This window comes from Sylvia atricapilla, chromosome 1 (assembly GCF_009819655.1).
Source record: "Sylvia atricapilla isolate bSylAtr1 chromosome 1, bSylAtr1.pri, whole genome shotgun sequence".
Taxonomy (NCBI): Eukaryota; Metazoa; Chordata; class Aves; order Passeriformes; family Sylviidae; genus Sylvia; species Sylvia atricapilla.
The window spans coordinates 40798983-40826931 of record NC_089140.1 but is presented as its reverse complement, the minus strand read 5'-3'; the positions used below and the strand labels follow the sequence as shown (position 1 = coordinate 40826931).

The 27949-nt window shown below is 38.7% G+C and overlaps 1 protein-coding gene across 5 annotated transcripts in view; it reads right to left on the bottom strand.

Moving 5' to 3' along the window:
- The window catches only part of RBMS3 (RNA binding motif single stranded interacting protein 3), a 699644-nt gene that overhangs the window by 60027 nt on the left and 611668 nt on the right, over positions 1–27949 (bottom strand). For all 5 annotated transcript variants that reach the window (XM_066320213.1, XM_066320221.1, XM_066320228.1 and 2 more), the window contains 4 exons: positions 24639–24745; positions 13551–13597; positions 6284–6380; positions 3639–3689 (listed from right to left, as the gene is read on the bottom strand). In XM_066320213.1, coding sequence (XP_066176310.1) covers positions 3639–3689; positions 6284–6380; positions 13551–13597; positions 24639–24745 — 302 coding nt within the window. The remainder of the gene's footprint in view (positions 1–3638; positions 3690–6283; positions 6381–13550; positions 13598–24638; positions 24746–27949) is intronic.

Below are 27949 nucleotides of genomic sequence, written 5' to 3'. Positions count from 1 at the left end.
CTAAGCCTGGACTACCATCAGTGCATTAAATGTTTTGCCAATTTTAATCCACACTGCTGTAACTATTTTGGAGCTTATCTTCCATTAAAACTGTGGAGTGACCAGGGCACATGGCAAAGCAATGGAACTGCCAAATTTTAGGCATTCTTACTTTAACACAGTGAAATCAATATGGGGGAAAGTGGTGAAGTTCAATTCACAAAGGGTGCATTTTTCAAAAGTGTCTGAGTCACACATGAACCTCCAGGTAGACTTCTCATCATGTCCACATGATTCAGGAATACTGTATTTCAAAACCCTGAAGGTTCTGTAAGCATTAAGATGTGAGAAGTTTTCATGTATGACCCTACTATGCCAGCAGAAGTTTATTTTCAATAGTACTTATTCAGAAATAGCAATCTAGCTCAAACTATTTGATATTATTTCTCCAAGGCTCTTGGAATAAGACCAGCAAAAATCACTGACAACCAAAAATAAAACTCCTTCAAAAATTGTATCTGCAGTCGCTTATTAGAAACACCCTACAGTATCAGTTCCATACCTCCAAGAGTCCCTGACTGTTCACCTGACTTTCTCCTTTTAGGACAAAAATGTTCTGACTATTATTTTCTTAGAAAATGTAATTTTGGTTGATTTCTGTTTTTAAGGATATCGCAGAAGTAAGAAGGCAAACAAGGCTGAGAAGGGAATTCAGTATACACAAATATTTTCCAGTTAATATATGTCATTTTTGTTTGTTAGGGTCAAAAGTTTATCTGCTTGCAGTTAAAAAGCTACAGAAGGAATTGGAGATACAATCTTTTACTACAGCTGGCCTTTTAATCCACCAAGTAAATGGATGCAGAATGCACACGTGAGGAAAATGTGGCTGAAATTGTTATACAAAGGGAAATAAAAGAGAAAAACGTCTGGCAGGCTGACCTACTGCAAGGGATCTCACTGAAGAAAGAGCTTTGTCTTTGCTGCAGGTGGGAAGGGAGATGAAATGGGCAGGCAGAGGAGGGACAGGCAGACACAGGATGGTAGTGCCGTGCAGCACAGCTCTTCCCTCCTGTCAGCAAGCCTGCCAGCCTGGGAAAACACTGCCCTGTCTGTGCACAGCACCCAGTGAAAAACCCCCTTTGTCTCCTCTGTAGCATGGCTCTGCCCATCTTTCTGTCATGAGGGACACTTTGTGATGTTAAATTATACATAAGTATCAAGTAGGACTTTCTGTTGGAAATTAAAAGCTAATCATCCAGTAACATGATTTAGTGATACTTATAATCAAAACAGAGAATTAACCACCACTGTTTGAGCAATTCAAACTGTGCTTTCTGTATGAGTTCATCTCCACTGACAAAGAATAATAGAGGCTTAACAAAATGTTCTCCTTCCTGGGGCAAGGGGAATGCAATATTTATTTATCTGCAGTGGTGTCCAGGGGGACATCACATGCCACAATCAGTCACCTCATAAAAAGTATGAAGTAAAGCGGTGGCAATTTGGATAATAACAATGAAAAGTAGCTTACAAGAAAAAAAAAAAAAACACTAACCAAATTAGAAAGTTCCCAGTTTCATCAGCTCATAGGATTGTCAAAACTCACATCCTTAATTTTGCCAACTTTATTGTAATTTTATTTTCTTTTTTTTAGCTATGGAGGTGCCTTGAATAGAGTCTATAGTTAGGCATGAAACTACAGAAACTTAAAATGAACACAGATTCTTTATTATCTTTCAAAACAGACCATTAATTCTGAAGTCTCCTGAATTCTCTGTGTGGCAATACTCTGACAAGGTTTCAGACATTTCTAATAAAGAATTCGTCTCTGAATGAAACCTGGGGAATGGTAGTTCTGCCTCTTTGCTTTTATGCTTCTTTGGTACTAAATGCCTCATGTCCTCTTACTTAAGAACATAATCTTTGGAAACATATGGGAAAAATCTTCCAGTGAAGAGGCTAGGATTGCTACAGAAAACACACGGAAGTAACCCATGACAGCAATGAGACTGGAACAGAAATGGTAGACCACTTATTTACTGTCCCTCTGCTTTTCTGCTTAGAATCACACTTCCTTGCTTGACTTTCTGGTTGACAATAAGCACCAAATTAACTCAGCATTTTGAGGGTGCCACTCACCATAAAAGACAGTTTTGTCTTCATGTCCTTACTATGGGGTAAATACATCCAATTACCTCACCATAATACCTCTCCTAGTACTGCAGAAAAATGTTTTGCTCAATATTGTTGAATAAAACTCAAACACACATATTCACAAAATCTGGGATTGGTAAAGTGCTTAGCTTTTCTTTTAGAAAGGGCATTTTTCTGCAAGGATTGGAGATTCTTTGGCTTCCACAAGTCTCGTAACTCATCATCATATACATGCATCTAATAATTCTTTTGGTCTGCTATTAAATCCAAATATTAGAATACGGGACTGATGTTACCTGTAAATCTGTTCATTACATTTCCTCTCCCTACAAGGAATACATCAAGAGCTTTACTCCACTGACAGAAATTTCCCCCCAGGGTCTGCGGAGAGGGGCAGTGCTGCAGCAGCAGGAATTGGGTGCCCAGTCAGTCCCACAGTAAGGTCCCTGCCCTGTGAGAGAACTGAAGAACTTGTCTCCAAAGAGCTGAGGGATGTGGAAAGGGGAATGAATGCAAGTTGAGATGAGAGACCTGTGCAACTAAACAGGTATGCAATATCTGTTTATTTAAATGTAATGTAATTATACCCCTGTTTCTGTACAGCTAACTCTCACCAGTACTTATACGACTGTGCAGTCAGAATATTTGAACAAAAAAAATGAATAACATACCATCTTAAGGCATAGACCTTCATTTTAATTTTACTCTTCTTGTATAAATCAATGTATTGATGATTATGTGGAGCATACATTTAAATTTTGATTAATGACACTGTCAAGTGGATCTATACCTGAGACACTCATCAAAGGTAGAAATGTAACTAAAGTGATCTGTCTATAGTGGAATTCAGTATGGTGTTTTCTCTTGATATTTTGCTAATATTTACGCAAAGTGCATCAAAATCTTCTGTGAGGTAAACAAAAAATAAGTTGCACTGCTTCTAATGAATGCTGGTTAGAAACATAATGCAGCTTTAAGTAGCTATAAATTGATAAAGATGACTCAGTGGGAAAAGAAAAAAAAAGAGTTGACTGGTCAAATCATAAAGCAGATTCAGGTTGGGTAGAGACTCTCTAAGACAGTTGGGCTTCACCCTTTTCTACTATGCTGAAAGGCATTTCAGAGGATCCTTTATATAAAACTACACAGGACATTTTTGATGGCTAAGCGTATAAGGGAAGGGTCACGTGCTGGTCCTGGCAATTCAAAGTACGCGGGAGTGCAGTCATCTTGCAGTCCCTGAAGCAGAGCTTCAGGAACAACACTTCAGAACTTGTTACTCTCTTACAATCAATGCAATTAGAGAACACATCACCCGTCCTCCCCTTCCCACTAAATCAAATGGTGCTCCTTATAGAAACAGAATCTTTATGGCAGAGGGCTCTTGTCACAGGGAGCAGCTGGCTGCTCTTACATGACCCAGGACTGTATTGTGGCTGAACAGGCAGAGCAAGGCTACAATGGAAGCACTTTTAGCCAGATATAACCAAGTATCCACTTACTGTTGGTTGCATAACATATGGCGGATGAGGCATCCATGAAGTACTCTGGACCTGCACATCAAATACTTTTAATTAGCATAGAAAAGTTTAAAACTTAAAGATTTATTTGAAAATACTCTCTCTATTACAACTAAGGTGCTAATTTTTACGGAAGACCTAAGCCTTATAAGTCAAAACAAAATTAATTTACGCTTCATGAAGTTACCGACAAAGGAAAAAGCTTTCAAATTTCATTTGATAATGTTTTCCACCAAAGTCAGAAGTCTGAGTGATTGCACCACTTCTATGAATCACAACATTTTATCTCATAAAGCAGTCTTCAATATTCCATGTTGTCCTATTTTTTCATTTGCATTGTTTGCTTTCATCCATCATTATAATCATGAACATGTCATCCAACCGACAGTGCAGGAGACATAAAATGTTCGAAGTTTATTTTCAAAAGTATGTGTATGAACATTTAAAGGTATAACATTTTCAGAGATCCCACAATAACTTACTCTGGTTCCAGTAAGAACTGCAGATCTAATTCAGAGTTCTTGAAAATTATTCAAATTGAAAACTTTCACGGCAAAGCTGGCTTAAGAAGTCTGCCCCTCCAGGATCATTCTCAGCTTCAGCATCCTGGGGTCTATTCCCACCAGAGCTCCATATGCCCCACCAAAGACTTTCTTTGCTGTTTTGCCTTATGACTGCCATGTAACATATTTCAAGGATATAACAGTTTTACTAAGAATTAAACATGTTATAGAGTGTTTGCATATTTGTGGTGGCATCTCTGAGCCATAAATCCCCTTTGTGCTACGTGTGAGTGGCCCACATGCTGCTGTAATTCAGGCTCAGCCCCAAGAGTTGCGTACTTTAGTTTCCTTTTGCATCAGTCTGGGCACCACAACGCACAAGTACACAAAAGATGCAGCTGTGCTAGAGCCATCAGAGGACACCTCTCTTGCTGTCACAGAGATGGGCACGTAGCCCCTCAGACTGAGCATGACCAGGAATAACAAGGAGAAAGCTACGAGATCCCACTTCTCCAGGTGCCCAGGTGATTTTGCTCATGAAGAAAGTGTTGAGAATTAATTGTGTAAGTGTGCTCCAGCATTTTTTTTTTTTTTGTATATGTTTATGAAAGTCTATTTTTTGTTGAAAAGCATGTTCAGTAAAACATCTTTAGAACCTAAAAACCAGCACACCCACATGTGAACACACCTCTACTACAACATTTTCTGCTGTGAATCCCCAGGAGCTAAAATACACTAGAGCTGCCATCGCTGCTGCTGCTCATTGCTCTCACTCTTGCACCAAGGCAGCTCCTTCACCATGCCAGGGCAAATGTATTTTGGCTTACACTGCAAACTATCTAAGGAAAATGATATGGTTAAAAAAAAAATTAAATTTAAAAAAATTAAAAAAAAAAGAATGGTTTTCGTGCAAACGCATGAAACCACAAATTGATGCAATGGTTCAAACTAGAATGGGAAAAGGAGAGCACTGTGAACTGTGGAGCAGTGATGAAAGTAAGTGGCTGGGTGGCCTGAAGTCAGTGGCCAGAAGGGGAAATAGTGGCTCTTAAGCCAGCTTTGCTAGCAAGAAAATTGCATGTGAGCTGCACTTGTATATCTCTGGCACTGACTCTTTTTGGTGCTCCCATTACTGAAATTTACTGAATTTACCTCATCAAAAAAGACTTTAGTTTGGCAAGTGCTATATAGCCATCTAAAATAAAATAAAACAAAAGTCAAAGAGAACTGCGAGAACCATTTATCTTGGAAGATAAAGTTTAAGGTAGAATAACTCCCCAGAATTACCTGTAAGCAATACCACACCATCTGCAACCCCCCAGCCCCAACAAACCAAACCTAACATTAAGGACAACCCATCATGCAGCTTTGAAAGTTTGGATAGCTTATTTCAGGTTAGACTCAGGGTTGGAAAAGCAATGATGGCAAAGGAGTTGACTAATTAAAATTGGAAAATGTATAGTCAATGACCAGCTTCTGTGAAGTGATAAGTTCCCAGACAATGGCTAATAATAAAAATATACAATCTGGTTTTGACTTCCATCTCAGAAAGCCAAAACAAGACAATAATTTCCCAGTGGAGATATGAGAGGGATATACTGAGAAGTTGTGAATGACATGGCATGTAGCAGACTAAAGAACGATTTGAGGACACTTAGCCTGAAGTAATTTGCTTTGTCAGCGATTACTGGACAAAAATTAGTACTTTTAAGGGATTCAGTTACTGAAAAAAAACCAGCCGAGGTCAAAAGGTCAAAGTATAATGCAGTCAACATAAATTATTTTTAAAAAACCCACTTTAAAAATGTGGCTAACGAAGAGGAGCCAAAATGAGGAAAAAGTTCAATAAGAATGGTAAGCTTCTGGTGTTGTCAACTGGAAATTAAACAAAATGCTCTTTATCAGAGAAGCTGATTGAAATTAAGAATTACAGTGGCTTTCATCACTGCTGTAAAGAACGCAGGAAACACTTAAAACTCTACCCAATGATACCTGAATATTACTAGAGAGCCCTTTGTTTTAAGTGACTCAAGAGTGCAAGCACTCACACAATTTTCTGCCTTCATCCACATCCAAAACATAATTAACTGGGAAACACAGTAGACAAGTGCATATCTGACGTACCTGATATGTAGAGACAGGGGAAGCAGCAATGAATGGCGTGATTGATGTCTGTGGGATCATGCGGTTTGTTGGAATACTGTACGGTGAGGAATAAAATCTGCAAACAAAGAACAGAAGCGAGATTTTTTTTTTTTTTTTAACCTTTTGACTACTTAGGCTCTGACGAAATAATTCACTGCCTCCTGGGCAAAGACAAAAAGTGTCTACCCAGGTAATTATGTCCATCTATTTTCAAAACCACAATAAAAAAAGATGTGATGGCTTCATTGAGCAGATCTTGAAAATGGAAAGGAGGAGGAATATTTATACAAAGCATATTTTTTTTCACTTCATCTAGCACAAAGATAGAACTTCACAATATAAGAAGCAATTATCTGAAATGCAAAGACAGCTGATTTTCCTGGGCACTAGCTAGTGAAAGGAAATTTCTTACATGCTATTGAAGACAACATTACTGATTTCATTTTTACACAGGGTACTGTTTTCTTTTCATATCCTAGTGCTTCAGTGCTGAGAATAACACATTCTATATACATGTCTGAATTATTTTATTAAGGGTGGCTACAAAAACTCTGGCTGAAATTTTTGTATTCATCTAGGCAGAGAGCAAAACCTCCTTTTTCTGGTGAAATATATCAGGAATTATGAGGCTAAATGCCCCAGGCAGCACTGAAAATCTCAGATTCAGTTGGTTTTATTTCCACTGTTGCATGCTATGAACAGAAGCTGCACCATCTCTTGCTTGATGGTAATAAATATTATATTCTTTCTCCTTCCCCGTGGGTTAATGATTATTGATAAAATTATCACTTGGAAAATATCACTACTGCTGGATTGTGTTAGTACTTAATATGTGTGTGTTGTAAAGGTTTTTGCATTTGCCGTTTTTGCAGTTTTAACTGTAAGCCAGAACAATAAAATTGCTTAAAAAAAGAATGTTTGTAGTTTACAGTTGTCTAAATGCTTGTATTTTGAACTCAGAGAGAAACGCTCAGGTGCAGTGTTCTTCTGTATGATTTAAACCTCATGTAGCTCTTTCTCATATAGGATGCACCAGTAAGTAACAGAAGATTCTGCACAGTGAAGTGGATTGCATTCCCCCCTCTTTTTATATTTTTCCCCTTCCTACTCTGAGGCAATCAACAGTAGCTTTCCATGAGAGCTATGCAACAACAACAAAAAATCATTACTGGTGTTTAAACAAGTGCTCTATTTCCTGATGGCCCTGGCATCACAGATTTAGTACTAATCAGTCTAGTTCAGACTGGATGCATTCATTCTGGATGCAGGCTCAAATAACCACCGACTTCAACCAATAGCCTTGGAAAAACAGGCTGCTCTCTTTGAACGTTGGGCAGAAACATTCAAAGTTAGGAGGGGAGAGGGACACAGAGAAGCAATCATTTGTTCTTTCTATTCCAAATCAGATTTTAAAATGCCAAAAGCAGCAGGTGGCATCTGAGTGATTTTTTGTTTAATAGAAATATAATGCTATTTTAGGGCCATTTATCTGTCCTCACAATGCTCGAACAGAGACTATTTTAAAATTGTGCCTTTGACCGATTTTGTATATATCCTACTATGAGGACTTAGAGGCATCTGTATCCCCATGCCTATACCAAATATTAAGTTCACACAACATGGAGGGAGAAGAGAATTTTACACCACTAGGAAGGTTCATCTATGGCACAAGCACATTGCATGTCATCTAACTCCTTTTGCAGGGTACTTCTGCATCGAGATCAATGTTAATCAGAAATCACTTGGGCTATGCTCTTGCTAAGTGGATCAACTAAAAAATGTTGTGTGCAGCAAGTGAAAACAGTCAGCGGCAGACTGACAGAATTTAGTCTATGGGTAAAATGTGTAATGTATAGACATACATATAAACCTCTTAAACTAAAAGATAATATAGGACCAAACTCTTTTGACAAAACCACACATTTTTGTTCATTCTTTTATCATTCTTTTCATAAACCTGGCACTGATGCTGGGCTCATACTCATAACCACGTATGAACCGCTCAGACAAAGACAAGTACAGGGAAGAAACAACTTTCCATTTGGAAGTAGTGCTGACTCTTTGGAATAAACTCTTCAATAAATCCCAGCAAATACTAACAAATTTACAGAAAATGTGTGCTAAGCCAAGAATTTGACAGACAGCTTGCCATTTCAGTTTCAGCTTAGAGATGCATTTATCTGAACAGTACACAAGCCTGTAGAATATATACTACGGTAATGTGGAAAATACAGCCCTTCCAAAAGCCCTGCCAATACCATTTATCTGTCGCCATTTGGAATGCTCTCAAATAAGCATCAAATAAAACATACTACCAGGACACTCAGCTGTATTGGGAAAATTCGTGCCCCAGGGCATCAAGGAAGAGAAAGGAAGATACTCTGATGCTGCAAATGACAACACATGAAAACCTAGTTGATATATTCCAATTTTAATAACAATAATAATAATGAAAAATCAAGTGTAACAATCTCAGTCACTGTGACAGACTGCAAAGAAATAATTTTGCACTCAGGAATATCTTACATCAAGAGACAAAGGCTTCTTTGTCTTCTTTCCTCAGTGCCACTTGTGGCCAAAAGGATCTAATAATAGAGGATGTGGCTCTCTCTGCCATATGTGAAATACAGTGGTGCAGTGAGGATAGAGGAGTCCTTGCTGCGGATGGACTCAGGGAGAGTCCCCCTCAGGTGTGGGATGCTCAACTTGAGACACTGCTGGAGCCCTTTGCTGGCAGGGCAGGGCTCACTGACAAAAAGGGCTCAACACGCCCTCACCCACGGGACACCAAGACACCTCCCTGAATTCCCTTCACATAGAAATGGGCTAATATCCTCATATGTAACTGGCATATGTGGCATGCTGGGGATCTATTAAGAGACAAGGGGAACAAACCCACAAAAACAGAGTGGCCTGTTCTGGCACAAACCCTACAGCATGACAAGAAGGTTTGCAGCTGAGGACCTTGCTATACTCAGTCTTTCCCTTCTTCTTTTTTTTTTTTTCAGGCTCAGGGAGAGGTTAAATGAGGTGGAAGATGCATGTTGTAAGTTCATTCAAGGGAATACAGAACTCTCAGTCATCAGAACATCTACATCAGAAAGAAGAGTGGAAAGAGATATGAATTATACTGGGTTTGACTTGGTTTAGATGTATTAAATTATGCCTCCAAATTTCCTGGCATTAAAATGCACAGTGTATCTAGTACGGTGCTTTAGGTACTATGAGAGCTGTAATCTTTGTGGTGTGGTTGACCTGTGAGCTCCAAGGAGAGCTCTTCAGAAAGCTCAGCTGCATTCTCTGTGAATGCAGTTTTCATCCTTGCATTGGTCTGTGGAGTTTTTTGCAGGTGCAAGGCAATGTCCCTGCTCCTCAGCTGCAGTTGCAATGCTAGGAGCACAAGCACGCAGGTGGCAAGGGCAAGGCAAAATAGACATCACCCCTGTACTAAAAATAGACTTTTTCAGCATGCCTAGATTCCATAAACAAAGGAGAAACTCATCACTAGTAGGCAAACAGATGCTCCTGGAAGTACCTGAAGAGGGGTTTATAAGGGGCTCAAAAGAATACATTTTTAAGCAATGTTAAAAGAAACATATTTCCAGTACATCATCAGGCACACAGAGGCAGCACTTTTAACAACAGTTCCTGTTGCTTAACAGACAAAGCACATACACCCCTGCTACACCAACCCTCCCTTTGCATTTGGGGACTGCATTATCTGCAGTGTCTGGTCACTTTTTCCCTGCCAAAAAGTGGAAAAAAAATCCATATGGTTCCCATTCTACTGGGGAATGTGCAAGCTTCCAGACAGAATCAGCACAAGAGCAAGATCCTATTTGTGCTGCAATAAACACCATTTGCTCATGCCTCGTGCCTGCGGGCAGTACTGAAAAAGTTAGATTCATAAATAGTATCCTGGGGCTCACATAATGTAGGAGTATTACCAAGCATTATCAAGGCAGCAATTTTCTGTTGCAACAAGGCACACAGTCAGATGTTGGAGTTGGAAAAAACCTATCTGAATATTGAGCCCATTGGCCAGCAAACGCACAAAATTGTCCCCCAGATATGAGATACTAAACTGATACAGTACATTGCAATCTTATTCAAATGGCCAGGAGGACTCCAGCCTCAGGAACATTTTAAATGAGCTTCCTTACAGTGCAAGTACAAGAGCTCTATCCTGTTCCTTGTATGAGTGCATAAAACTACTAAAATAATGTTAATGCCACAAATTGAAAAATCAATAGCATATTACAATAGGCATGCTATTCCCCAAAATAAAACCTGAGTACCTTTTTAAACAAAATTCAGAAAAGGCTGATTATCAACCAAAAATAAAGAAAAAAGGCAGAGTGGTTACCAAGTGAGAAGATCTTATCTACTGAAGTGTGTGCTTCCCATATCTTCAGTATGTCATACTGCAATGCTATGGTACACTGTGGGCTGGATTCTCCACTCCATTATACCAGTTTTATGCTGATGTAACTCCACTGGATGCTTAAACAGAGCTACACAGGCATAAAAACAATATAATGAAATGGAGAATCAAGCTTTACAATCTAATAGACTCAGAAGAAAATCATCTATTCCTTAGTGAGGAAAAAAAAATCATAGTCATTTTTAGTGAAAGCCTCTCTCACACTCCCTTTTGTTTTATTCCTGCTATAGATTTTCAAGGCAAATACGCAGTTATATGGTAATAAAAGTGACAGTATGACACCATGAACAATAAGAACCTACCATTTCATTTGGAAACAAGAGTCTTCCCTGAGGTTTGGTTATGGCCCAACTCAAAACCTAATATAGCCCATGCCTCTTAAGGAGCTGTGAATTTTAAATATTTCCCCATGACACCCACTGCAGAGACATGTTTCTCTAGTAAGCTCCCATCCTCCACATATTCCTCTGTGGACTTAGCAACTTAGATGCATCCAAATGCATGTATCAACCTTATAAAGAACTCTAGTAAATGTCAGCATGTGCAGTTAATCTTTCTTTTAAAATTTTCTTGGTGGTTCTTAACTCTTCTGAATCATCACCTTGACTTGGTACCTTTATATTTCTCATCCCCAGACTCACCTCATTAAGTTCCACCATGTTGGCCCTAGCTGAATGCTACAAGGAAAAGGCCTTTGTTTTGCACATCTTTGGGTGACATTGCTCCATGCAAACCTTAGTGGCTTGGCCCACATTACAGCCAAAGTATTCTGCACCTTTTTAAGCACAGAGTGGGTGTGGGCACAGTGTCAGCTCTGTGCTCACTTCCACACTGCCCTCCCCATGAAGAAGATGCCCCTTTGCTGAGTTAACCTGTGTTACTTCATAGAGCTTAAAAGCCTTTAAGTCTCTTTCACCATGGCCACACACCAAAGGCTGTGCCTTGTGTCAGCGAGCAACAGATCACATTTACACATTTCACTAGCAAAGCATCAAGGTGCTCCCAGACTTTACTAAACTAAAACTCCTGAGCTAGGGTTTCACTCTACTCGCAAGTAAAGAAAACTTAAAACTACAGGATATGTCAACATTACTGTGTGAATGTCTGAGGAGATTAAAAAAATCCTGTTGAATCAAAAGGGTCCTTGGTGATCTTTATGATACTGCACACAATCAAGATCTCACCACAAGGGCATTTTGAATGATGGTTTAGTCCTGATAAAACTGAAAATATTTTGATGGTTTAGAAAAAGACATAGTCAAAGTAGTAATTACTTGTCACTCTTAGAGAGATATCTGGTAATTTAATTAATTTCTTGACTTAAAAATAAAAGAATATTTTAAAAACTGCAGAACTGACATTCTCTATTGGGTACAATTTCTTTACCCAATAATCAGTGACAGCATGTTCAAACAACTGAATGACCAAAGCACCTGAGCAGCCTGAACACCATGGGTATTCTTTGATATGACTAATGTCTGATACTGAGATAACTTTCATAACTTCAAAGGAATTATTCTTGAATAAAAATTATATTAGTCCCAATGGATCATTCAAACTACGGTTTCCAAAACACTCATACGACTGAAATGCAGGAATTTATATGAAAAAAACCCAACCAGTTTTCCACACGAAACACTGGTGGATTATGTTTTTATCTATATATTATAATGCTTAACCGGCTGAAAAGTAAGACAATAGAGAAGAATGACTCATGTGGAGGTCAAAACAGGGAAACAGAAGCAGAGAATTCTGAAATCACAACTACAAACAAGCTCTCTATTCTTCTGAGTTTGGCCTCTTCCTCCACAACACATGAATAGCACAAGTCCTACAAAATTACTGCTTGTAAAGGAAAATCAGGCAAAATGAACTAACTATTACTACTGATTTTTTTTAACTACTGGGAATGTTACTTTTTTTTCCTAAATGTTTCAACTAGCAGTGCCCTAACAAATATTTTAAAAAATAAACTCATTTATATCAATAAACTCCCCTTTCAGCTAGAGAACACAGGTGTGAGTACACATGGAATTTGACAATCATATAACTCTCTGATGAAAGAGTGACTGTCAAAGAGTTCAGGGCTGAACTTCCTGCCTCTTTTCAAATTGTTTTTAACCTATCTAAAAAGAGAGCTAAATTTCAAGGATATGTTTTTCTAGTTTATGAAATAATTGGAAATGTAACCATGCAGGTAAATAATATGGTGATGTAATTTCACTGCTCAATTTGAGAAAAAAATTGCAATTCCTTGTGTCAGCAAATGGTAGCTGAGAAATAAAGAAGAGCGTTGCTCAGAATTTTACCCTCAAATCCCATCTGCTTACACACTAATTTAAGGCTTTCTCCCTGTCTGGCATTTTTATTCAGACAATGCCATGGAAGGCAGCCAGCCTTCAGAAAGAAACCCAGATGAAGTAACAGCTCAGCTCTATTTTTCAAAATACGTTGGAATCTTCAGTGATTATTTTAACAAAAGCCAAGTCAGTAAAGGGAAACTTTACTGGTTTCCACTTCATGACAGAGGAAGATTAAAAAGACATCTACTAACATTTGCCAAATAGAGATGGAAACTACTAGGAAAAACAACTTCCCATTCAAATAGATATTGCAAACAAGAAGGCATAAAAAGAAAAGGAAAGCTAAAGAACTTGACAATATAGCATTATATGCTTCAGACAAAATATGACTGACTGGATTTGCTTTTACCAGAAGTTTCACTATAGAAAGAGAAAACAGAAGATGACATTCAAAATAATTAAAAAAAAAAAAAGACATAAGAAAACATGCATTTCTTACCCATTCTGTATAGCAGCTGTTGGATCGTAAGTCAAAGCCATGCCAGCCTGCACATAGTTAGGGAAGAAAAACAGATTTTTACTATTACTGCAGGAAAAGAGGGGGTGGGGGGAAAGACATGAAACATATTCAAAGCCAATATGAATAAAAACTGAATGCAACTTAAATAGAAATCTGAATTCTCAAGGGAAGCTCAGATGGCCCAAAGCAGCATGGACAGATTGGATACCTCCCCAGCCTGAGAGATCACTAAGAAACAGATCTGTTCAATCTGTTGGTTGTCATTTTTCCATAACATTTAGGGCAAATGGTGTTTTTGTTGCACCAGTATCAATTAATAACTCCACTGAGATCAGTGCCTTTACAGCTTATTACTCACTATAACAAGACAGGCCCAAATCCTGCTGTTGCCTGTGAGATGGGTGGTTGGTAAATATTCCAAAGCCAACTTCATGAGAGCTTCACAGGAAGGAGTCTCACCTTTCCTACAAAGGTCACACCCCCGTATGACCCCTGCCTACCATTTCCCTGGGGTGTAATTCGTACTTAGAGTTAATTCATTACCATGAGACAAGAAACAAAAAATGGGCTGTGAGGCAGAAAAGCTTGAGCTTTCAAACAAGGCTTTTAAAATACAGAGGTTTGGACAGGAAAAGATTTTGTTAATGTATTACACAGAGCTTTTCAACTGCCATTTACCACCGGGCAGACCGTGACCTGTGCAGAAGGATTTGGCAGTGTCAAAACATTGTCCAGTTAACAACTGTCATCACTGCCACCATTAGCAGCCATATCCACAGGTACCACAGGAAAGGCAGGGAGAGAGCAGGGCTGCAGACAGAATTAAGCACTCCACCTTATGCTCCAAGACAGCAGTCAGGGTCATGCAGGAAAAGACCTTTTTTCCCCCAGCATTTACTTAAAGACATGGAACTGACAATCTCTCCTCCCACATACTGCATTTGCTTTGACTTTTTGCCTCCCTTATCGATTTTTAGCCCTCCCTTTGTGAAATGCTTTCCAATGTGAGCCTACCAACAGATGGAAAGCAGTTGTCCTTCGTGCAGGGTAAGAAGCATAGGGGAGAGAAACTCTATTGCTCAAGGTGCAAAAAATGCCATGGCACCATCCCACCCCAAGACACTGTGCTCCTCTTCATTTTTCATACACATCCTATGCTTGCAGCCTGAGACAGTTCGCATTTTCTTCGAGGACAGATGCTTTACCAACCGCGTGGCATGGTCCCTACTCCTGCTGGGGGCTTTCCGTGCCCCTAAAGCCACCTACCAAAGTACTTTGGAATAATGGCATCTGCCCCCTTCCAGATGGCTGCACAGACAGGTCAGGAATGCGTTTGGGCTTGGCTGGTTCCCAGGCAGGCAGTGAGCAGCCATGGTAAATGCACTGGTGAAGGGCAGGCAGAGAGTGGGCAGCCCTCCTGGAAGAGCTGGGTTAGCTCAGCAGCTGCAAACTGGTCTAACAGGAGATGGTCCCAATTTCCAGAGGCCAAAAAAAAATTTCTGATCTGAAAGGCCAGGTTTCAAACTACCTGATGCCATCAAAGAAAAGGTTTGTGTCCTTATCAAATTAGTATATTTCTATTATATTTAGTATAAATTTACTATTTATTACTATTACTATAATATTTCTATTATATTTAGTATAAATTTACTATTATATTTAGTATATATATTAGTTATTCTTTTAAGCAGATGCTAGGGCAAATGTTTTGCTTTATGAAAATGACACTGTTTTAATAAAATATGTAGTCTCTCTCTCAAGCAAAGGATAATTCAGGAGACGAAATCCAAGTACATGTGGCTATTTTTGAAAGAAGTATTGACAAAGAAATAAAATGGCTATTTCTGAAAGTTTAAAATGCCAGAGAACTGTATTTAGGGAGACCCAAACCACTACTAATTTTTATGTAAAAAATAAATTAGCTTAGAAAATCATAATCCTTTGCTTAACTTGGTTTTATATTCTTATGTCTCATGTGTGCTCAGCACATTATATTGTTTAGTAAGGTTGCATTAATTACTAATGGAAATGTATAAATTTCCAAAAAAAAAGAGAAAAAAAACCCTTTTGGCTGCGATACATTTTTGAGGAAACATACTGTCTTGTTTTCCTTTCTCTTTACAACACATACGAAATTTGTTTTTGCTCTTTTTTTTCTATTCCTGCACCAGTGAAGACAACTTAAATATTATGTACAAGCCCTAGAGGGACAGAAAAATTATATCCAACATTTTAAAAAAAAAATCTTTAAAATAACTTAAGATATTCCCTCTAAATTGTGCTGTTTACATTTTACCTCTCATCACACATCTAGTCAGACTAAGAAAAAAACCATTACGATTTCTTGTGAAAGGACAGATCCAAGCTTTCTAAATTAAGGAGTTTCTAGATCTGGTTGTCCTCAGAGTTGCTGGATCAGGGCTCAATATATCCTGCAGCTTGCATTAGTGACTGAGGATAAAACACCTACAAGGTAGATGGATCTGGGAGGAAAGGGGAAGATAAACAACCAATCTTATTTTAGGTTCTTTCACATAAATAAGAATGAAGGTTCACGAATGAAAACTTGCAGCAGCTCTTTCACTTGCTGTCATTGTGAGACCTGCAAACATGTTTGTGCTGCTTAATTTACTTTTCTCATCGGTATTTGAGCACATGGTCATGGCATGAGCCCTCAGCTCGCCCTCCAACCCCATGACACCCAGACCTGAGTGTGGGTCCATGCAGACAAACTGCAAAAACTCAGCTCTCTATGCTGGTATTAAGAACAGGGGACACAGCTGTGAAGAGTGAAAAATATGAAAGGCTAGGCACTCATGTCCTCCTTACCCACATCTCATATCCATACTGCATGGAGACAGATGACCAGAATCTGTTCAAGTACCAGCAGTGACCACTATAAATACCAGCATCACATTTACCAGTAAATGAAAAGTTTCACATTAGACAAATAGGGCACAGCATGTGGCAATATGTGCATATGGTAACCACCTACGGTTGGCCCAGTAATATTGCTAATATCCCCCCTTGCTGCATAGCCTTAAACAGCTGCTATTTCAAATAGCTGCTAACACAGGACTATTTACTTCTTTCTCATCAAGTTGTATAATTTCTCCCTACAAAATTGTGCTGGCTGGAAGCCCAGGAGTGGCAACACTTAGCCAGGACCAGTCAAAGATTTATGATCTGAAGCATCCTCATTCATCAGAAATAAAAACTGATGAGCAATAATAACTTACTGGAAAATGGTCTGAACTTTCCCCCATAGCAGGCAAACAGGAATTCCAAAAATACCAATGCAAAAATTCCGTGTCAGAGAGGTCTAGCTCATTCTGTTAAAATCAGAATTGAATATAGCTGCCATAGTGCTAATACAGGCTGAATTATAAAATCTCTCTGCTGTGCTGAGAGACTGTTTTCTTCTGGGCCTTTTCACCCACTGGTTTGCTCGTGTCTCAGCAGAAGGAGAGGGTCTTATTCCTTCTTCTCATAGTGACACTTCCTGATAAAATGGCACCTGAGGGACTGGCACTGATGATGGAATGCTACTTTACGAAAATATTTGTTGGGTAAATCTTCTATTAAGGAACAACTGAACCACATAATTTTCATGCCACTCATCCAGATAATGGCCCTAGACTCAGCTATTGAATGAAAGCACACTGATAGAAATAAAGGTCATTCTTAATGACTACTGGTCTGTTCAGAAAGTCGGGTGACATGGAAATTAACCCAGCTTGTTAAAAATACTGATTTTTAAAAAGATTACTTAAACCTTATGAGTTTACTTATCTCTTATTTTTACCAAAGTGTCTGAACGTAAAGGATATGAGGAAAGAATGGAAGTTTTTGTTATTTTTTGCTGCAGTTTTCCAGCTATTGACATCAGTGAAAGAGATTCTAAGAACAAGAGATTCAGTCTGCACCTGTCTTTAAATTTAAGCTCTTTCATTCAATAAAGAGCAGGAAATATCAAAAAGCCTCTGGAAAACAAGGGTTTCCCCAGGAAGTTTGAAGGCCTTTTGTTCAACACTTTACTGTGAAAATTTTTCCATGGGCAAAGACAAGATGTTCTGTTTCTGGTTTGAATTTTTTTTACCTCTTTGTACGATTCGAACATAAATGATCAGATCTTCAATATCATGTGAAATAAAGTGGGTTTATTATTTCTCTACCCAACCCCTGTGACGTCTCAAAAGAAGCAACTTATCAGTGCAGTATCTGTCTTCTAGATAAATACCTATAAATTACTAATTTCTTCTGTGCATCTTCTGTGCAGCCCAGCATCTTCTGTGTTGTGGGGAAGCTGCTTTCATGAACAACTTCACCATCATATCATCATCTACTCTCAGTGTACATGTCTTTCCAACCTGCAAAAATTCACCACAGTGTCGACCTGCTACAAGATGTGCTGTGCCTCCTCCTCAGAGGTGAGACCTCCACATCTTCTCCTCAAACCTGCCCTGGCCAGGCTTTGCCTGGTGCTGGAGCACCTGTGCAAGGGGAGGCTGCTGCCACAGCAAGATCTCAGGCTGTGCAGGAAGAAACAGCCCACTGGGAAAAAAAAAAAAAATGGAGAGGCCTGAAAATTAAAAAGGGGTGAAATCCATGGATGTGGTGGTTTTTCCAAGCAGAAGGCTCCCTGAGTTTCTCTTCCTTAAGGTGATATTTGGAAATGTAAGGTTACAACATGCAAGTACACTTGCACCTAAGGGATTTCTGTGGTGAACTGATGTGGGAACTAGACTAAAAGATAAGTCTCCCCCATGTCCACTGACTCATACCTTCACCCGTTCACACTGGAGGACTGCCATTCCAGGGCATTAACTTGGCTGCTACAGTGGAATCAACTGAAATCTCAACACTCAGATTCCTGTACTTGTTTTGTTGCCATCACTTATATCTGCCAGGCATCACAACACAAAGATCTCTTGTGCCCTGACAGAAGACACCCTTAACTGAAACACTTTGAAGATAGAAGAGAGAGCAGGGAAAAGAAATCATCAACCCAGATGAGATTCATGCAAAATACTGATTTAATAAAATAAGCTCAGTCACTAGTAAAGTTAACTTGGCAGAATTCCTTTCTTTGATTATTTAAAAAAATTTTGACAGGAGTATTCAATGTTATTAGAAAGACTTCTGAATTTAATTGTGAAAAATGCCCCCCACCCCCCTTTCTTTTTTAGAGAAGGAGCAATCTAGAATATAAATGTGACACCTCTTAGATATCTAGATTTATATGAAAGGAATGGAGGATTTCCCATTGATGTGTGCTCCTTAAGCAACTGCAGATTCTGAGAGGAAAAGTGGTTGCAGAGAGAAAAGTATATACTATTGATGTCAAACTTGGGAAGTGATTCATGAGCCTCAGAACATCAGAGACTGCACTGATAAACACTGATAACAAGTTCAGATACCCAAATGAAAGACAAGAAACCCTTTTGTCCTACAGAACTGGAATGGAAGTCTGACACACACAGCTTCTGTTCTTGGGACTGAGTAGTTTTCTTCCCACTTCAGTTAATCCTATTAGTTAAAATACAAGTGCCAGAGTCTACAAAAATTGAAAAGAAAAAAAAAAAAAACAAAAAAGACAGAGAACACATATAATATAACATAATTATTCTGTTTCCACAGCCAGTTTATATATTTAACCATGTAATCTTCAGGTCTACGAACCATCTGCTTTTGGGGATCTGGCACACCCACTTTACCATCAGTGTGATCCAGTCCTTTGTCACCTGGGTATTACACTCACATCTGCACACTAGATGTCTGTGCTGCAGTGAGGTGGGAAGACTTCTGGGCATGGCTGGCAGCACCCCTGAAATCTGCTGGGGATACAGCAGAAAAAGGTATGTCCTTTCCCTGTCTCCAGTATTTGTTTATTCTGCCTAAGTAAACACTGTTGTAGCAGCCAAATTTGGAGGAAAACCCAACTGCAGGAAAATCTCCAGGGTAAATGGCATGACATTTTTCACCAGAGAAGGAAATACAAAGCTCAAATGAAAAGAAGGAAACTAATCTCTAAGAATAGGTACACTGCTGATTTTATTTAAACCAAACCACAGCCCTTTTGAAATCCTGATTACAGTGACAGTGATTTCACGTGGGCTATTGGTTTAAAATATTTCTATGTACTTTATAAGCTCAAAATCCAAAGTGGTCTTTGGCATTTGTGCTACTGAGGCATGTTTTAAAAATGTTGCTCACAGTAACAGCACCTTTTGTCATTATTCTGGATCTTTTCACCCAGTGGTCAGTAATCTTTTGCCTTCTCTTTCTCCCCCTGGAGTGACTCCTTTTCAGACTCAATGTCTCTCTTTTTTAAACTAAACTTTTATTGAAAATAAGCATGCAAAACACCAGTGTTTAACTTATAGGCATGCTAAATTTATACAGTAAATGTCTTTGTGGGTACTAGTTCTTATCTCGACAGAACTGGGAATCGCCTTTCACTGCAAAGAAAAGTTACTTCTCTAAGTATAAAATACATCTGCTTTAGACACTCAGGATTATGGAACACAACTAAGTAGAACCTGTCTCCTTGGAAGCATAAAAACAATCCATGCCTGAGTTATAAAAAGGCCTGGCACAGAACTACTAATAATTTCTAAAAGCATCTGCTGGTAATGAAAGGACCATTGGCACCAGGATCAACTGCTTCAGCCCTTCACTGGTACAGATTTTACAAAAATTTTGGGAAGTGTCAAATTACCTATTGTATGTTTTTCACTCTAAATTGCTGTTTGCATTAGGGAAAGTTGTAATGAATAGTAGATAAAAAGAGAAACTGCCACACAAAAACCAACAAAACTACCAAACTCCCAAACTACCAGGTAATTTTATTTTTTTAAGAAAGCATTAAAAAATGCTTAATTCTTTGGCTATTCTACAAAACAAGCTTGACAGAAAACAAAGGAGAAAAGACTAAGGAGGAAGAGAAGAAAGGGAAGGAAAGGAAGGTAACTTATTGGGCCTTTAGAAATAAAAAATGTAACTTAGATTATGGAAGCAAATAAAAAAAGGCAATCAACAGAAGCATTATTAGTGACAATTGCTGAATATCATTACGGTCATTGGACCAAATTCAGTGACAAGGGGATTGCATTCAGTGGTGCATCTCGCTGTTGTGAAAATGCAACAATACTGTAAGGGTGGTACTCTCTTACAAGACAATGTAAAAAAATTTTTTTACATTTATTTAAAAAGCCCAAATTTTACAGAAACTTGCAAATGAAATATCAAAGAGTTCAAAATACTGTGACCATTAAAAAATCCTTAATCACTTTGGGCTGACCAGATGTAGAAAAGCTACAGTTTCTAGAAAACAGTAATAAACTTGAGGCAGAATTCTCCCTGTCTACCAGGTAATTTTCAAATAAACCTGGTCTTAAATACATGTATCAAAAGACTTCATTTCTGAATAACCAAAGCACGGTTTCATTAAATCTGCAGTAGATGATTATGTTGCAAATTTTATGTTGCAGTTTTTAATCCAATCTGATCTCATTTTGTGACTACACTTGATTCCCTAGGTGCATTTTTGACTAAAACATTTTTGGGGATTTATGTCACCCACCTCTAGACTTGTCAGTTGCAATTTAGAGGTAAATTGAAACAAATATTTTACAGACAGAATTTTAATATGATTATCCTCTATCACCACCTCAATACAATCTTGTCAGCTTAAGCTTCAAAACAGAGTGCTTAATTAAACCAGTGTGAGGAGAAACTAGCCCAAAAAAGAAATTATTGAACTTTCTGCAGAAATTATGTTGGTTGCTGGGTCAGAATTTCACTGCAAATATTTCCAACACTCGTAGGTTTCACTGTACATTTATTGCACCTGTCCATTAGATGCCTAATTTGACAGCCTCATATAAAGCCATCACTAACATAAGCTCTCAGCTCTGTCATCCAGAACTGGTCAACCATCACAAGCACTCAGTTAAATGTCTCAGTAAATCTGCTGAACATTTTCTGAGACTCCAAACAAGAGTGTAAGGGTAAAGACTAGAAAGCACTATTCAAGATCTGGCATTCTTCCCTGGGTAGAACTGGCCAAGTAAGCAAGCACCAAACCCACCCTCTGCACTCCAGACCTCCCAAAAAGCCCTAGGGAAATTCAGTGTATTCCTAAATATTTAACTTTAAAAGGGCAGACAACTTAAAAGCCAATCAAAGTATTTCCGTATGGTTATGAAGCAGTCTACAAAGATGTAAGATAGGAATAGGATTTTATATTGCATCCTGCAGTATGACAATTTCACAAAAAGAAAGAAGAAATCCCGTCTTATAAATTCCATAGAAACCCTTCATAAAAGAGAGCAAAACCTCCGAGACCAGTGTGAGCAGAGACATAACACTACAGCAAACCTGCTCCTCCCCACTAAATCTCCTGCCATTCCCTCCCCAGAGCAGAGGGACAGCTGTCTGTCCCTACTTTGCCTGCTCAAGTCTGAGCCCAGTGACAGAACGGTCGCTGTAATTTCTCTGGGATCTGTCCTTCCAGGAAATAACCCTTATGCATGCTCAGTGCTAATGCAGGTTAAAACTCAGATGTTTTAGAAATGCCCTTCACAAACGTATTCAAGAATGCAAAGGCTTATCTGAACAATAGCCAAAATACATCTTGGTCTAGATACCACAGGATTTGGCCGGGGTGAAACACTGAAGGAGTAATCTCTTGGATGCTGTTTCAATATTTTTCTTTGGGGAAGAAACCAAGAAAAAGCAGAGGTTTAGGGAATATTTCCAGATCCCATTTGTGATCAGAACTATGATACTTGTCATAGATCAGTTATTTTTCGCAACTCACTGCCTGTTCTTTTAAAAAGAAATTAAAAGAAATGAAAACTGACAGAAATAACTGTAGGAAGGGTACTCAAGTGCTGCTACATAAAGAACAACTGAAGGGTAGATCGTTTTCAGAAAAAGACTGTTAAAAGACAAAGAATTGGAAAAACCTTACTGCATATGAAATATAAGAGTAATTATATAGAAAGATTTCACGTTGGAAATAGGAAAATTAACAGTGGGGAAGAAATTCAATAAATGAGAGATCCTAAAAGAGATCAGGCATTCTTGTCTTTGATGATCTGGGTAGTAAATGTCCAATGTGCAGCAAGGTATTAACCAGATGTTAGAACAAACAGAGAAAATCTGAGAAAATCTAGCCTGAAGTATTTCTGAGTTTGTATCTTTACAATCTTTTCATGTTTGTACATTATACCATGACAACAGCTCTGTAGTTGTCTGCAATCAACAACAAGGAATGATGATCAACAACAAGGAATGACCTCTTCCAGCACTGAAAATCAGGTTTTCAGTGTTGATACTGCAAACACACTAGCCACACCCTGCCTCTAGGTCACCAGGGTATCAGTGAGCTTAATAGGCACCACTCCAGTGCAGCCAATGAACTACACAAGATGCAATAAGCTGATGCCCTGAGGCCGCAGGCATAATGGTGACTTGCTGGCTTTAACTTTATAATCTCTTTTATTATTGATTTTTACTGAAGGAAGTATAAAACAGCGCACATAACAGCTATGATGGTATTTACTTTTTAAACTGGGATTTAGAGGTCTTTAAAATATGGATTGTTGACCTTATTGGGGGTTTATTATTGTCTCCTATACATAGATCTTTGTTTTTCAAGCTCTGTATAGGCTGACCTGAGTCTACTGCTTGAAGTACTTCTTGGGCACTTGTTCCTCAGTAGATCCCTAATATGACAAACCCTAATGGCTCCTGAGAAGATAACTCCATTTTTTGAGACATGCAGTGCAAGATAATGCAATGAGCCTTTGGAGACTTCTGCAATGTCCTGTAGCAACCGTGTCTGCCATATTGGGACTTTCAGCCCACAGAGATAAAAATGAACCCTTTGCTGTTGGAACAGTGTAGAGCAACCATGGGATGGTGGGAGAACCTTCTACACTTCCAGTAGGCCTTTCTGTTTGTTTTATATGCTCACCAATACTGCTAGAATATAATATGTCATAAACTTAAGGTCTGAAAATTATCAGCAAGAAAAATCAAGTAGTTACAAAAGAGCAGGAATACTCTAGAAACATGTAACTCAGAAACAGATTTTTTTTTTTTCCTTGTAAAATAGAGGTAAACATAGCAGCACTAACCACCCCACCCCCCCAAAAAAAGGAGACACCTTCCCCCTCCAACTTGTACTCTAGAGGAGCACAATTGAGATGAATACTTTTTTTCCTTGATGGCTCAATCATAAACACAAAGAATAGTTGTTTAGGATAGAAATACTTGCAAATCCTTCAGCCTTCATAGCTAGCACCATGCATAAGAAGGCACTGTGATCAGATCTGCCTTATTTATTCAAGTCTTTTTTTGATAATAAAATTCAAAAACAGTAAACAAACTCTTGAAGAATCAAAAAAGATGCCTTTCTCGTGTCACCTTCATTTGGAGTCACTTCACATAAAACAACACAGAAAAAAACCCCTCCTGTAACAGACTACTTGCAGCAGACCAAAGAGCAGCCATTAGATTACATTCTTTTAAAATGTATACATGATGCAGCTGAGGCTACTGCAAATTGCTTTGTCTGGAACAGAATGAAGAGCTCAGCTCAGATAAGCTTTTAGAAAACTTTTACATGGACCCTCCATCTGGATGCACATCTCTCTCTCTTTTGGAACAGCTCTCATATTCCCTAAGGATATTTTACCACCAAGAACTAGATGGAGGAAAGAACATTGTTGAGTTGCTTCAGTGTAAATTGATTTGGTTTGTAACACCTTGGGTGCTGATGGCTCACCAGCAAGAAACTCCTCGGCTCAGAGCACTCACAGTGGGACCAGGCTGCGCACAGTTCCACACCAAGCTCGGAAATTCTCTTTTCCTGTAACTTTACACTCTGCACATTATCACAAACCTCCATCTCCCCACTGCTTACATAGCTCTTTCCGTATAAAACCATTGCATTTTGTGTGCAATCCGATTTCTTCACAGCCTGAAAGGTAGACCTCCAGGTCTGTCACTGACTTCTGCCAAACCCCAGGAAAATAATTGCTACGTGGCACTTACCTCTCCTTCTCTGGGCCACGGCCTTCCATTCTGTGTGTATTTGCTTTGATTCTGGCGCTTCTTTTGCCCTCCATCAGCAAATTTGCACAGCAAAGGCTCAGTGGGGGCTGTGAAGACAAGAACCCAGTCTATATTAGCATCCCCCCCAAAGAAAGTGATTATACCAGCAACAGTAGTGCTTTGTAATACTGATCTTTTGAAGTAAAATCTTGCCTTCTGCAGATATTTTGTGCCTCTTTTAGCCTTGACTCCACTGGCAGCTGTTCTTATTAACTAAGCTTCAAAAAACATATACTGGCAGCCCTTAAAAGAATTTAGCAAATATTGTTGAAAAAATAATCAGCCTACGCAGAATGTTAAGTTGCTGTAGTGGAACAGTATAGTCAGGCATTAGTTCCAGCTAAGTTAGACACGTATTCATAACCAGCATTAGTGCAAGGATAAACACTGCTTTACTAAAGCAGCTCTCTGTTTTTAATTGTAGAAACTTTGCAAGAACCTGTTTAAGGAATAAGTGTTCTCACTATTTTGGTGTTTCTCCACATCCAGCCCTTTTAAAATCTGACTAAACACAATAAAATGGAGACTTCTGCCAAGCCCAGTCCGATCAGCTTTCTTTTCCCCTTAACTCCTCTTTTAAGCAAGTTGGCAGCTGAGAAAATCCTTTTCCTCTCCAAGTGAGATCTGGAGTGTGTGAATACAATAGTCAGGGGGGGCAGAGTCCCAGGAAGAAAGGATAAATCACAGTGCTGCACACCCCAAAAGGCAGCCAACAATAGGGCCCCCTAGAGAAGAAATTAACACACATCAAACGGGCACAACAGGAAGGGAACTTGGTGTCTTGGGATCTGTTTCCCATCTACCCAGCTTTTGACAGCCTCCTAAAATATTTTTTTTAACCAAAACTTTAGTTACTCTGCTGGTGGGAGCTTGTCTCTCGTGCTCCATCCTTAAAAAGGGGGCAAATTCTACTCACTTACATGCATGTTAGGGTTGTGCTTTCTTGCCCACATCAGCAGAGAAATAAACCAGTATTTGCCTGTTTGAAAGAAATCTAAAAATCACATGTCACATCTGAGCCTTTTCAAGAATCTTCGAAATCCCAGGCATGATAAGTCTGTAATAATTAACCAAGAGTTTTGGTGGAAAACCTAAGAAATCTGGGTTTTTTTCTCCCCATTTCCTGTTTCTGGGAGGCTAGAAATGTTGAAAGAATACAACTGCACAGATGCAAAGTAAATTTTTGGGTAGAGGGCCTAATTAAGTGTTGAGCTATTTATTTGGAATAAAACTCATGATTTAGTAGTTAAGGGACAAGTTCATGTGATATTAAAACAAGCCGTACTCCATCAGCCTCTTGATTATAGCCAATTCAAAATGGGTCAGAAAGTGTAGATTAAAACTGTTATCACTTAAAAGCTGCAACCAACAAACAATGCACGGAGGGAATCTCACATCAAAAACACAATTTTGCATTGGGACAGAGACACTTTGGCTACTTCTGAAGCTGTAGAAGCTTTCTTTTTTCCATTACCATTTTACCAGGCTAGTAATTTCCAAGGTCACTAGAAATTGAACTGCAGGAAACAATCCATTATTGGCAGAAAGCTTGACTGTGTGACCCCAGAGGTCCTTCCCCACCTCCGACTTTGATTACTGTATCAGGTTTTTCTAGAAGCGATGCTCAGCCAACCATTTTAAATTTAAAATGATGAATGTTTAAAAGCATCCAGGTGGCTATGGAGATTCTTTCTGTAGATGGAGGGACTTTAGAGGGCTTTCACTGGTTTTACTCCACGGCCTGATGCTGCATGATTTCAGAGTGGCTACTTAGAGTTCATTTGACGTGATTGTGAGGGAGGAGCAGGTGCTAAGCCAGCGTTAGAGAAAGACTCATTAAACATCACATCTGAAGCTTCAAAAGTGTTTTGTTTTAAGCACTGAACCAAGCAACATGTGATACCGTCAGGAGGACCATGCAAAAACCATCTGCACAGTGGGTATTTACACATGCCCATATCATCTGCTAATGAACACATGTGGTATTAGCCCATGTACTGTGATGTGGTTTAACAAGCTAGGAAATCTACACTTCCTCTCCCTCCATATTCTCCAGCCACAAATAGGAGGCTGTTACCATTTCCGGAATTCTGCTCTCCAGCATTGCCATCTGAACAACCACCTCATATTTGGTACTTAGTGACGTCTTTATGTTCTTTGAGATCAAACAGAGCTCCCAAACAACTTTACTAACCCCATCTAGGAAAAAAGTGAAAAAATAATGTGTAGATATTTAGGAAATATAGAAGAGAAGGTGGAAGGGGACAATTCTCTACACAAGCAAGTTTCTGCATGGGAGATTATATTCCTTTATGATGAACTGAGGGTAATTCTGTGGATATATTCAGTCTGTGTTGAAACATCAAAAGTAGTAAAAATTTCAAAACAAAATGTTCTGACACGAAGACAGAGCCCATATAGGATGATTTTAGGTTGAGGATTTTCAGGATTTATTTTTTTCCCCTAGACACAGGCATGTAGCATCAAACAAGACAGAAAATTATCTTAATAACTCTGAAGTGGTGTAGGTCCTAATGGTCTACACCTGGAAACAATTATGGTAACTAACCTCTCTATACATTTTTACATATATATAATCAAATTAATAACCTCTCTTCTTTCAGGACATAAAGTAGAATGTAACAGTCTTGGGAGATCAAAGATGTCGTTCTAAGTACACAGAAGAACTCAAACCTTGGTTTACTTCAGCCCTCTAGAAATGCTTTGTAAGAAAGGTCCTCTGGGCTTTCCGAGATCAGATGCACCCAAATATTAGTACCATCATTCTTGCTGGTAAAATACAATAGCAACAGAAGATACTAGAAAGACCACATCCCATTCAACCATACAAGCACAATTATTTCTAAGTAGAATTCTTTTTTTAATGGTTTCACTAAATTTCCAGTGTGCTATAAAAAGATTATTATTTACTTCAGCCAAGAAAAGAATCACAATTAGGTACCATGGTTATCAATTCAAAAAAGGAAATATTTAGGAACTAGTCAAACAATATCAACATTAGATGAATAATATTTATGGGTTGCAGTAGAAGGGGTATATTTCACCCCAAATACTTCAGAAGGGGAGGAAAGAAAAAAGGGAATATTTTAAACTTTTCTGTTTCTTTTCTTTTCCATTCCATGTAGACAGTCTTCAATTTATGGACTGCATTTTTACATTTTTTCTTTTCCTCTGTATGAACACATGGACTGAAAATAAATGCCTGTGTCTCTGCCTCTTCTTTCACCTTT